The sequence below is a fragment of the Rousettus aegyptiacus genome, unplaced genomic scaffold (assembly GCF_014176215.1).
Source record: "Rousettus aegyptiacus isolate mRouAeg1 unplaced genomic scaffold, mRouAeg1.p scaffold_m13_p_2, whole genome shotgun sequence".
In the NCBI taxonomy this organism is placed as follows: Eukaryota; Metazoa; Chordata; class Mammalia; order Chiroptera; family Pteropodidae; genus Rousettus; species Rousettus aegyptiacus.
The window spans coordinates 22,942,708-22,954,795 of NW_023416295.1; the positions used below are offsets into that span (position 1 = coordinate 22,942,708).

Here is a 12,088-nt window from a genome sequence, read left to right on the forward strand (position 1 = left end):
GCCAGAAAGCACCGTTCTCGTGCTTGATTTAGCATTTCTGCTCACTTTCCACAGCATTAACTTTTAGGGAGATTCAACAACTCCCCAGATGCAGCCTAAGGCAAGAACTGACAGACTAGTAAAAATAAAATATGGAAGTTCTTAATCTAGGGCGGAAAATTCAAAGGTTTGGAACTCACATTAAATTACAAATGTGTCCACGGTTAATTGGGCAGTTATAAATCCTGAGCAAAGCCATGGTTCCCCGGGCAGTATGTACAATTAAGACCGCCTGTAAATATTTGCTGCGAGACTTCAAACTGACAAAGCCAGTTCTCTATGCTGCACAAGCAAGCCAGCCCACACACGAAAGGTCCACTTTTGTGCCAACACTCATTAGCAATTTAGAAAAAATAAATCCGATAATGTTTCCCTACTTCGTTTTGTTTTTTTCTGCATCCTCCCCCACGCCCGTGGTATCCGTGGCCACTGCTGCAGCTCAATGGCACTCTGTGGTTTTCCTGCAGATAAGAGTCCTGGACAGGGCCATTCCACAGATTTTTACCCTGACTGGTGGAGATCACTGTGTTCCTGACATACAAATAATCTTTCTCGTTTTCATGTAAACCCACTTGCTGCTGTTTGATCTTCCATGAAGAGAACAAAATCTCCAACTAAAGGAAATCAAGTACCCATTTACCTTTATATTAAAATGCTCTGTGGCCTTGAGTAGGTTTATTTGCCCTCTCTCTGCCTCCATTTGTTCCTTTGCACAACAGAGATAATACTATCCACCTCTAAGAATTTTTGTGAAGATTAAGAGGGAAAATGCTCCCTAAATCTTCCTTCTCCCACCTGTACTCTGCCCTTCTCGAGCACCAAAGTCACTTGGACTAATTACTCATTATAATAATCCGACCAGGCTTTTCATTCAGGTTCTATGACCACGAGCCTGGCTGTCTACTACTTGAAGATGTTGATATGGAACGGTATAGCTCTTTATACCATTCACTTACATACCTTACTGTGTGTATAACCAAAACAATAAACGTTTCTTCATTGGCCTAAATACACTGAACCTTTAATGTTACCTCAAACACATTTGTAGTTTTAATAGATTTCTCTTAAACATATTTTAAATTTAAAAATCATACCCTTGTATAAGACGACAAATGGTTTGTTGAGACAGACATCAAAACAATTTGGTGTGCACTGAACAGTTCTAAGATTCAGTATATTTATACTACAAGATTTCCATACACTGTTAACCATACCTTCGAGTACTGTGGTTTCCCATTTTCGTAGTGAATCTCCACATAATCGGAAGACAGCAAACCGCTATGAAGGGAAGAAAACAGAGTGATTTCTGCATCTAAGACATTTCGAAGTTTAAAAATAATCAGCTCAATATATGGATGTGAGGAGCATGAACACCACAAATAGCAACAGTCCACAGCAAGTACAAAAGAGGTTATCATCAAGTCTCAAATGTCATCCAGTAACAAGTCATCCCTCAGTCTGTTCAAAGACACAAGATATAGATAATTTAAGGGTGAACTCCTTTTATACATACTATTCGTCATTTGATTGACATGTTAATTAATATGGAACAACCAAAAAAGCCAGGTAAGTGGAGGAGATAGATGCTCTATAATGCTCTAAATAATTGGAATCTCATAAAACATAATCACTGAGAAAGAGTATAGAATAAAGGCCAGATATGTAAATATTTTAGGCTTTTCAGGCTACATGGTCTCTATCACTGCTACTCAACTCTGTATCACGAAACCAGCCACAGGCAACATGTAAACAAATGAGCATGGCTGTCTTCCAATAAAATTTCATTTATGGCCACTGAAATTTGAATTTCACATAATTTTCACACCAAATGAAATATTATTCTTTAATTTTTTTCAACTATTTAAAAACATAAAAACCATTCTTAGCTTGAGGACTGTACATAAACATATACAGCTGGGTTTGGCTCAAGTGCCATAGTTTGCCAACCCCTGGAATAAAACAATAGTTAAGAGTATAAATGTTAAAGTTAGATAGAGTAGGCTTTAAAGCCCAGCCCAGTCTCTTAATAGTGATGTGACCATGGATAAGTTACCCAACTCAGCCTCTATGACTCTAATAGATGAGAGAGAGTGTGCAGCTCATAGGATTGTGAGGATTAAATGCAATGCTTAGCCCAGCACCCAGCACTGACACATGCTCACTAATGAGCATTGAAGCTGTCACTATACTTATTTTAATTCGACTTCTTCAAACACATTTCGCCCTATACAATGCGGGAAATACAAAATATGAGTCTCTGAAAGAGCACTGGACCATTAGATCATTTGAGTTTCTGTTTGGGTTCTGCCACTAGAAATAATGATAACGACTGATAACTCACATTTACTGAATACTTACTATGTCCTAGACACTGTTCTAAGGACCACAAGGGTATTAACTCATATAATCCTGATGGTAACTGAAGGACAATAGTAGGTTCTAGTATGAGCCATACGTGTGTCCTAAATTAGGGATCCATTTCCTCTTCTGCAAAAGAAAGGGCTAGAACAGATGCTTCCTCAGTTCCCCTTCCTGCTATGACACTCTATTTTCTATAAATCTGTCTAATAACAGGTTTTCTTATTAGGAAATCTTGACACTACTTCTATGGGGGGACTCGATGATTTTGCATCATTTTGAGAGCTGCGCCTGATGCAATCCTAAAGTGACCCAATAAGGAAGCCTGGAGGAGCCTTAGAGCCAATCAACAACGTATGTGTGTGCGTCCAGTATGGTTTCCTGTATGGGCTGAAGGACAACCTTTACAGCATCGAAGTAAAGCAGAGAGACGCTCATACCTTGGACAGATTTTTCTATTAAAATTACTAATCAAATGTCTATCTATTGATGACTCTACATTTGAAACTAATTTATGATAAATCCACTCATTTCCTTTTGAAAAATCTAAGTAATATTCAAAGTAATATCAATTCTCAACTCTATATATTTGAGAATACCTGACAGGATACAGAAACTTCTTTCATGTCTAGGTAATTAAGTCAGCTGCCACCACTGCGAATACATATAAACAGGGCTGTTGATAATAATATTTCTCTAAGGAATGCTTCCACAATACCAAGAGATAGAGAGGTTTCACTAACTGCATTCTAATTACCTCTCTCTACAGAGAATTCATTATTTTCAAAATTTTCAACCACACAACCACTGGAGCATGTCTAAGAATTAAAAATAAAAGTTATTATAGACTACTGCTTTTGCTTGTAATTACAAAATTAAATAGTATTCTAACCATAAATTGCCAAATTTGATAAAGATCACTTTAATTATCTCATTTCTCCCTTTTTAAAGAGCTTCTGTCTCCCTACTCCATAGATATAATAGACAAGCCTGTTTCTAGCATCTCCTACATTTGAAAATCTAAAGAAAAATACATACTTTCTAGGAGCTTATGGCAAACACTGAGATGGACATAAAATAATACCATAGGCTCCCTGTCACCACACCACTCGACCCTCCCACCTTCGAAAAGTGGCACACGTGCCCATTTCCTCTATCCTTTCCTCCTGTCTGACTCCAGTAATCCCTCCCTTAAAACTGTTTCTTTCATTCGTCACAGCATCCCCAGCACCTGGCATGATGCCTAGCACATAGTAAGCCTAATCGACATTTACTGGGTGAGCAAACATCTAGGAACATGTACTAGATGCCAGGCCCACACCAAGTGCTGGGAAGCTGGGATGAAGAATGCAATTCTCTGAAACTGAAAATAAGCAAATCAGCACCAATGTATGAGATTAGTCACCTCATCCTCAAATATTATTTGTAATTTCCCTGAAAGTGAATTAATGCCAACTGAAATGTAATATAATTAAAGTCTTGAAGTAATTTTGAAAAGAGACCTTTCAGGTAGACAAGTAACACTAGAAAGGAAGAGCTGAGTTCATTTGCTGTGGCGTGTCTCCAGCCCTGGCTGGTAGAGAAGGAACAGGTAATCTATATCTCTGTGTGCCTGAAGATGAGTTGTCTGACAGTCACTTCCTGCAGGTGCTCGGCAAGGCCTTCCCTCCACCACTGCTCAGTAGTTTCCCTAGTAGAACTAACTTCTTGTTGGAAACAAAATGTTCTGACACGCCAATAACTAATTCATTTAGCAACTGTGGTCCCAAGCATAAATTGTCATTTTACTTTGCTGATCAGCCAATGGGCATGGTGGGGGGGGAGGTGAGGAGGTTAATTCTGAGTTGCCTAATAAATTGCAGGAACTGGTAAAAGCAAATTTCTGAACATCCTAAGTTCTTAGATAAATATCCTTCTTCTAATCATTTAAGTTCCAGGAAAGCTATATACACCACGGCTACTATAGTGCTTCTCCTGCAGGTTATCTGGTGAAAAAGTGACCTTTGGAAGTAAAAAGATAAATTATAGAATGGAAATTCCAAGCAAGGTTGAAGAGGGTGGAAGAACTGAAAAAAGAAATTCTCTTGAACCCACTTCCTATGCACCTTCATGGTCAAATTGCACCATGGAGGTAGTGAAAAGAACACCAACTCTAGAGGGTTAAATTGAATGTGTGTATCCTCAAAAAACAAAGGGCCAGGGTAAGCACCTTGAAGATGTTGAACTCTAAGAGCAGGAGAATAGGAAGACAAAAATGTGGCAAATGAGCCAAGAATCAGATGGATAAAGGACACTGCAGCAGAAATAATATGCATGATCACCAATCCCAGTTCATTTTTTCCTTCCTGACACAGTAGGACTACATTCTACAGCTTCCCTAGAAGTTAGGTTGGGAACAAAAAATCGAATCGTGACTCAAGATATGGGAGGAAGTGATGTCTACCCCTCCAGTGTGACCATTAAATCCATGTATGATTATCCAAGCTCTTTTTTCCATGGTGACCTTGGGAGCCACATGACCCAAATGGCACAGGTACAGGATGAATGTGGCCAAGGTTCCCACATCATTCTTTGGAGAATCATCTTCTAGGAGAGCCACTGAACTTGTACTAGACCATAATATGAATAAGAGATAAAATGTTTTCGGTGTTGAATCTCAGATTACTTACCAAGAATCCCTAGTGCCCAGAAAAAAATTTTTTTGCAACATCATGGCAAATTTGATAAAAATCCAAGAGGAAGTAGAATTGACACTGGGGGAAGGAAGGGGCAAATAGAGGGAAGGAGAAACCAAAAGGCACTGAGCATGCTTGGTGGGGAGGGGAAGGACGCCATCACTCCAGAGACATTTTGTAATGAAGGGGCTGAAATGGTCCACACCAGCTTCAGGCTCTTCAGAAGCCAGAGAGATGCCCAAGCCCACTAAACCAAGTTCTCCAAGGCTTTTCAAGACACAATATTTGCTCTGCAGGATAAATGAGGAAGGAGGTCACAGGACTTCCAAGAGATCATCCATGTCCTCCAGTGTCTCACTACTGAATCCCACCTAGAGCCCCCCCAAAGCCAGGGAGCTCTCTGACAGGGTCCCCCTCTTGTCCTCACAGCCCTGGAGCACTTGAAGGTGCTGGTCCCTGGGAAGGAGGCAGTGACGAGAACTCCCTAGGAACTGGGTTACAGAAGGTGAATAACTTCTGGTTTTTTGAAAAATAACTTGAACCCCATACTTTGAAGAAAGAACCATATGCTTTCTTTGGGGTAACCTTGTCATGAAAGGCTGAGTATGCTAACCAAGCAAACTAAATTGCTCAGAATTTGACAACATAGATAACAGGGCCTTGAGCTATAAGTTAGGTGACTAGGAAAGACATTCATTGGACCACAAGGAAACCATCTGTTCTACATGAGTTAAAAATCGTTTGCTTCCTTGTAAAAAAATAGTCAAACTACCAGCCTTAGAAGTCCCTTCTAGTTCTGAAATCTACATTTGCTGAAATTCATGTGTCAAGCCCTCAGTCCAAATCTGATTAAGATATAGAGTGGGTTGTTGGGAGCAGAATGAGTTCTTTTGAGGGGACCTAGAAGCCAACAAGGCATTCCTTCACTAGCAAAGCTGGGGAAAAGTCTAGAAGAGTAGTGAGCTCCACAGCTTAACAACTAGGTGTCCATATAATTTATCATCCAAATCAGGCCATTTCTGGAAGTGAAAGGAGGCATATTAATAATTACGCCAGGACAACTGACATAAATCAGGAAGGACCGTGCTGGGAAAACTGGGACATATGCTAGCCCTCCCTAAAGGTCAAATTTAGGGTTCACACATCAAGTTCTACATGGAAGGTCAGGCTAATCTATGAGGTAAATGTACCCCAAATCTAAGATGTTACTAAGCAAGCAGTCTGTGAGCATATCTCCTTCTCCAGCTGCTTCTGGGTTCTGTGACTACATTGCATGGCCACTGTTTTAGGACAACCTTAAGTAGGCACCTTAGGTTCTCTCTCAGTACATAACATCAGGAGGTAGATATTGGGAGAGGAGTCAGCAGTTCAAGATGGAGAAGCTAGGAAGCTATGAGTCTGCGTTCACTGTAATACCCTGTACTCATCAGGTCTTGACCAGCCATGCTCCTTGCCACATGAATGTCCTAATTCAATTCTCTATGGTAAAACATATTTTAGATTCCATATGTGTTCAAACTGGAACTGGAGCAGAAGTCAACAAAGAATGAAAAATTATGTCTAAAAAAAAAAAGAGTGCTACTAATGTCCATTTTCATAAAGTAAATCCACTCATCTGATTGAATTCTGTTTGACACTTTAACTTCTCAGTATTAGGAACCCTGATCACTCCAAATGGCCCTTAACAGATTCACACAACAAGTCTCCTGCCCTCCTCCCCACCAGGTCTCACATTGGTTCATTTAATGACAACAAATGCTCTTCACTGGGATATTCTCAACTTCATGGGGCTTCAAGCATAACAGCATTTACAATGAAGCACAATGCCCACTCTCTCTTTATGCTACAAGTTTCCCTTTTTTCCTTTCATACGTATAATATTTTTAATTTGTTAAATACTTACTATAAGTAGTAATGAAGAATTTAAACTCAGTCTATTACAATAATCTTTCTGTCTTTATATTGTTTTCCTTTTTGAAAACAATGGACTTAAAAAGTAAAATGATTTTTCAATCACGATTTTTCTCAGGTTTTAAGAAAAAGTTAGACTCATCTCATCTAAAAAAATTTTTCATACCAAAACTTGTTTCAACTAGAAAATATATACTCTTTTAGATGTAAACAATGCAAAGGTGTTATAAGCTGTGATAAGTATTGTAGACATGGAGAGGTTGGGATTTAAGAACATAGAAATAATATGTTAAGTGGGTGAAAGTAATTGCAGGTTGAATTAAGGCTTTGTGTTAAGTCGAACAAAGATGGCATGCTAGGCAAGGACTGGGAAATGTGGGCATATTTCACAGGAACAGAGCTGCAGGTGGAGAACACTCCTAGCATAAGCGGGATACAGGGGTGTAAGTTCTTCCTGCATCTCACATGTGGTGCCCCATGCACCACGATACGGTTAAGAACACTGTCGTATAAGAAGAGCAGGAAACAGAGGCAGGGCTACAAGTTAACAGATAGGGAAGGAGAGAAAGGAAAAGTTAGGAGGGAAATAAGGAATGAATTTGAGGTGATATAAAAGCTGAGGACCCCCAATCAAGCTGGCTTGATTAGCTAATAAGAATAGACCATTAAGATTTCGCTTTTGGGAAGGTGGCATCAATAAAAATATCTTTAATTAAATAAAAATGAAAGATGTTTAATGTCTCCTCTCCAACTTTTAAACCAGACTATATGAAGTGGCTAACTCATTCCTAGTGTGGCTGCCAGTTATCTCCACAAATATAGTTACTCTCCCATATGTCATGAAACAAAAAGTTTTAAACACAAAGAAAACTGCACCCAAATAAAGATGGCATATCTTTTGAACAGTTGTCTAAAACTGAAACACTTTGATGCATAATTTTCAAAGATAATAATGAATATTATAGTTTGTCGAATATTGCTAATCCAGATTCTCTTCTGTTCTGCCCAATATTTATTTATACAATTATTAAACCGGGCATCACACATAGTGAAACTGTAGAGAAAACAATATAAAGACAGAAGAATTATCATAATAGACTGAGTCTAAATTCTTTCTCTTCATTATAACTTATAGTAAGTTTTAATGAATTAAAAATATTTATATGTATGAAAGGAAAAAAGAGGAGCTTATAGCATAAAGAGAGAGCAGGCATGGTGCTTCACTGTACAATGCTGTTATGCTTGAAGCCCCGTGAAGTTAAGAATATCCCAAGTGACCAGCATTTGTTGTCATTAAATGGACCAATGTATGACCTGGTGGGGAGGAGGACAGGAGCCTTGTTGTGTGAATCTGTTAAGGGCCATTTGGGATGATCAGGGTTCCTAATACTGAGATGTTAAATATTGTCAAACAGAAGATGGCAATCAGATGAAAATGGACATTAGTGGCACATTTGCTTAGACAGTGCCCATTCCTCCCAGGTATGCATGAAATGGTCAAAAGAATACAAGGGAAACCAAAGAGGAAACTATCATAAATAGTAAGTTAGGTAGCCAGTTATAAGGTAAATATGCAAAACGAATACACTCCTATGTGCACCAGCAAAGACAACCTAGCAGTGATCTGGGGGGAAAGTTTCTGCTAATGATGACAACAATTGCACAGCTTTTATATATGTAGGGCGTGTGTGGATATTCATACACATATGTACATATGTACAGACAGACATATCTCCTCTTTAACTTTAACGTAATTCCAAACAAAATCTCAGGAAGATTTTTAACTTGACAAAATTTATTTTAATGTTCATCTTAAAGAATGCATGTTTATAACTACTCTTTTTTTTAAAAAAAGAGAAGTAACAATGGGACCTTATATACTACATAGTGACCAAGATACAGAGCACTGGCCTGATGACAAAGATGACCTAAAGGGCAGAACAGAAAGTCTATGAGAGGTTCAAGTTCATATAAAAAATGCAATATATAAAATGATGGCATTTTAAGTTGATAAAGAAGATAATAAATAAAAAATAAAGATGTTTATTCTTTGTTTGGACAAGTAATCAAACCTTTTTCAGAAAGTTAGATCCCTACATCAAATCTTACACCAAATTAGTAATATATGCATTAAAGATATGTATGTTTAAAAACAAAGCCATAAATTTACTATAAAAATTTATAGCTGAATGTTAGGTAGCACCTTTTTAATGATGACATTAAACCTAGAAATTATTTAAAAAATAGATGAGTATAAAAATTTTTAAACTTATATAAGTAAAAAAAAAAGAATATCATAAACAAAATTTCAAGGCAAAGTGAGAAAAAAAATGTTCAAAATATATGAAAAACAAAAGGTTACCATCCTTACATAAGGAATCAAAAACAAGTAAAAACAAACAACCCAACAGAAAGTGGGCAAAGGACATGGGCAGGTGATTCATAAAATATAATGTACAAAATGTAATTTACAGAAAAAAAAACAAAACAAGAAATACTAATGGTGATCAATCATTTAAAAATCTATAATTATATTAGGAAGAAAAGACCCATAAATTAAAACGCACTTAAGAGACCACTTTTCCCCATCAGTTCAGAAATTAAAATGAATGATAGTAGACAAAGCTGGCAAGAATGGAAAAAACCTAGCACTCCACACATTATACAGGGAACATAAATTAATATGCCTTTCCAGAAGGCAATTTAGCAATAGCTATCAAAAGCCCTGAAAGCATATTTGCCCTTTAAGTCCATATGTTTTTATAATCTTATAAATGCTACTTATAAAGGTTTCCTGAGGGAATAACTAGATAAGAGCAAATACACATGCACAAACAGCTATTCTCTGCAAATGATGTAGATATGAGTAGGTTTACATGTACTTTTACAGATACTTGGAAAAATGAGAAAGATGTTTACAATACCTTTCAATGAAAAAAGCAAATGAGGAAATGTTACATTTGGCAACTTTTTAATAATAATATGTTGCTATGTTCACATACAGAAAAATATCTACAAAAATATACACACAAATATAATAGCGGGCTATTACTTCCTATAGAACTTTCAATGGTATTTGTTTTCTTTTGCTTACTCATAATTCCTAAACTTCTTACAACGAATATACATTACCTATTGAAATAAGAAACCGCAATACAAGCTATAATTTTTAAAGGACGAGAAACATAGCTCCTTTAGAAAGGAAATTAATTAATTACTAATTTCAGACCCAGGAAAAGAAAAGAGCCACAGACACTGATAATAGCCAGACCCGCTGCCTCTGCCCCCTCAACTTAATGCAACTGACATTTCCTGAACACCTAGCGGTTGGGGTTAGGACAGGAAGAGAAACAAAACACAGTTCCTGCCCTCAAGGTGATTATAATCTTATAGCTAAAGTAAGACAAGGCAGCAGGTACCTTAATATCATAAATATCAAAGCATCAAGGTGTTCTAAAAGGGAAGTTAATTTCCACTAGGATGATCAGGATCTTTTCAAAAAGAAAGCAGGGCCCCAGGGCAGGTTCATGACAAAATATGGACAGGGAAAAATATAAGCAGGAAGGACCAGGTCAGAGAGACGATGGCGTGCAAACACATGAGGCAGGAAAAGGTTGAGAAGCATATTCAGGGAGCAACTAGAAGTCTGGTAGCAGTCATAGGGAGGATGGTGTTAAAAAGGCAGCTCTGGGACCAGACGGTATACAGGTTTAAGCAAGAAGTTGGAACTTTGAAAGCAAAGGGCACTGTGGGACCAAGAACTCAGAACTTGGAAGACGAAACATGGCTCTCCTCTCTATAAAAGCTGAGAGCAAGTACTTCATTTGTGTCCTCAGAAACTGCAAAGACTTTAGGGCCTGGAAAGGGCTGAACGCAGATACTGGGTCAATTAGAGCCATCTGCAAAGTAATTAATGTTAACAGCAGGAGAGAATGGCAAGAGACCAGCAAAGACACTAAGAAAAGGCTTTCCACATATGAAAACCTGTAGCTTTAACTTTCCTTCACTCATTCAATTAATGCCTGAAGACTAAATGAGAGAGAGAGAGAAAAAAAAGCCAATGAGGGTCAAAGAATTAGCAAAGATTAAAGAGAACTTCACTTGTACTTAAAGGAGTCAGTTTCTTTAAATCTCTTTACTATAAATTAGAGATATCTGTCCTAAAACTTGTTATGCAAATGATTATATGAACTTTGCAATTTTATGCTGTCTTTATAAAGGGCAAGATTTTTATAGAATAACCACAAATGTCTTTTATGTGCTCTTTTCCTCATTCTACCCTACTTAGGTGTCTAACCCTTCATTTCTCTTATGCTGCCACGATCTGAGCATGCATGCATGGTTATCTGCTTGCTGAACTGACACCCAAGTCCTCTGCAGAGCAAGTCCAACAAATCAGAATGAAGACAAGTCTGCACAACCCTATAAAGAAAAAGGCATTTGAAGTCATTACCCTAGATGTCTCTGCACTAGGCAGAAAACAATGCCTAGTATTGAGCCATGGTATCCTTCATACATATCACATAGGGGCATTTAGAGATAATAACCATGGTCATTCCTAAATATTAGATATATTTAAGAAATTATCCCAATGTAGCAATTAGAAACATACTGCAGTAATAGCAAACCAGTATGACTGATAAGAGCATGACATGGCAAATAAAGAGAAGGAAGAAGAAAATGGAGAGCTTTCTAATGATTTCTTCAAGCAAATACAGAATGATCATCCTACAAAACAGCAATGATTTTTTAAATTACCATTCAGAAAAATGATCTTCAAATTTATTGGATCTTCTGAGGACACTCCCTTCCATCAAACAATTATTCATTGGGCTTTTGATTGTTTAAAAAGGCAAAAAGTGAAGTGCCCTCGAGGATCCTCCAGATCTGTCTCTTGCTTCAACAGTGTTTCAATGGAACAGACCCGGGGAGAACCCTTCCTCCAGCCTCCAACCGCCCTCCAACCTCTTTTCCAGTCGCGGTCTTCGGAATCTTCTCAGCCATTGTTTGGCCTCCGAGACCAGCCAACACCATGTTTTGAGCTTAATTCCACCAAGGTGGAGGCCTGGTCAACCTGCATCTGTGGGCCTCCTACACATACCTCT

At 37.9% G+C, this 12,088-nt stretch overlaps 1 protein-coding gene across 3 annotated transcripts in view; it reads right to left on the bottom strand.

Moving 5' to 3' along the window:
• Positions 1–12,088, bottom strand: part of ADAM23 (ADAM metallopeptidase domain 23) — a 139,827-nt gene that overhangs the window by 72,372 nt on the left and 55,367 nt on the right. For all 3 annotated transcript variants that reach the window (XM_036237004.1, XM_016135067.2, XM_036237005.1), the window contains exon 4: positions 1,254–1,317. In XM_036237004.1, coding sequence (XP_036092897.1) covers positions 1,254–1,317 — 64 coding nt within the window. The remainder of the gene's footprint in view (positions 1–1,253; positions 1,318–12,088) is intronic.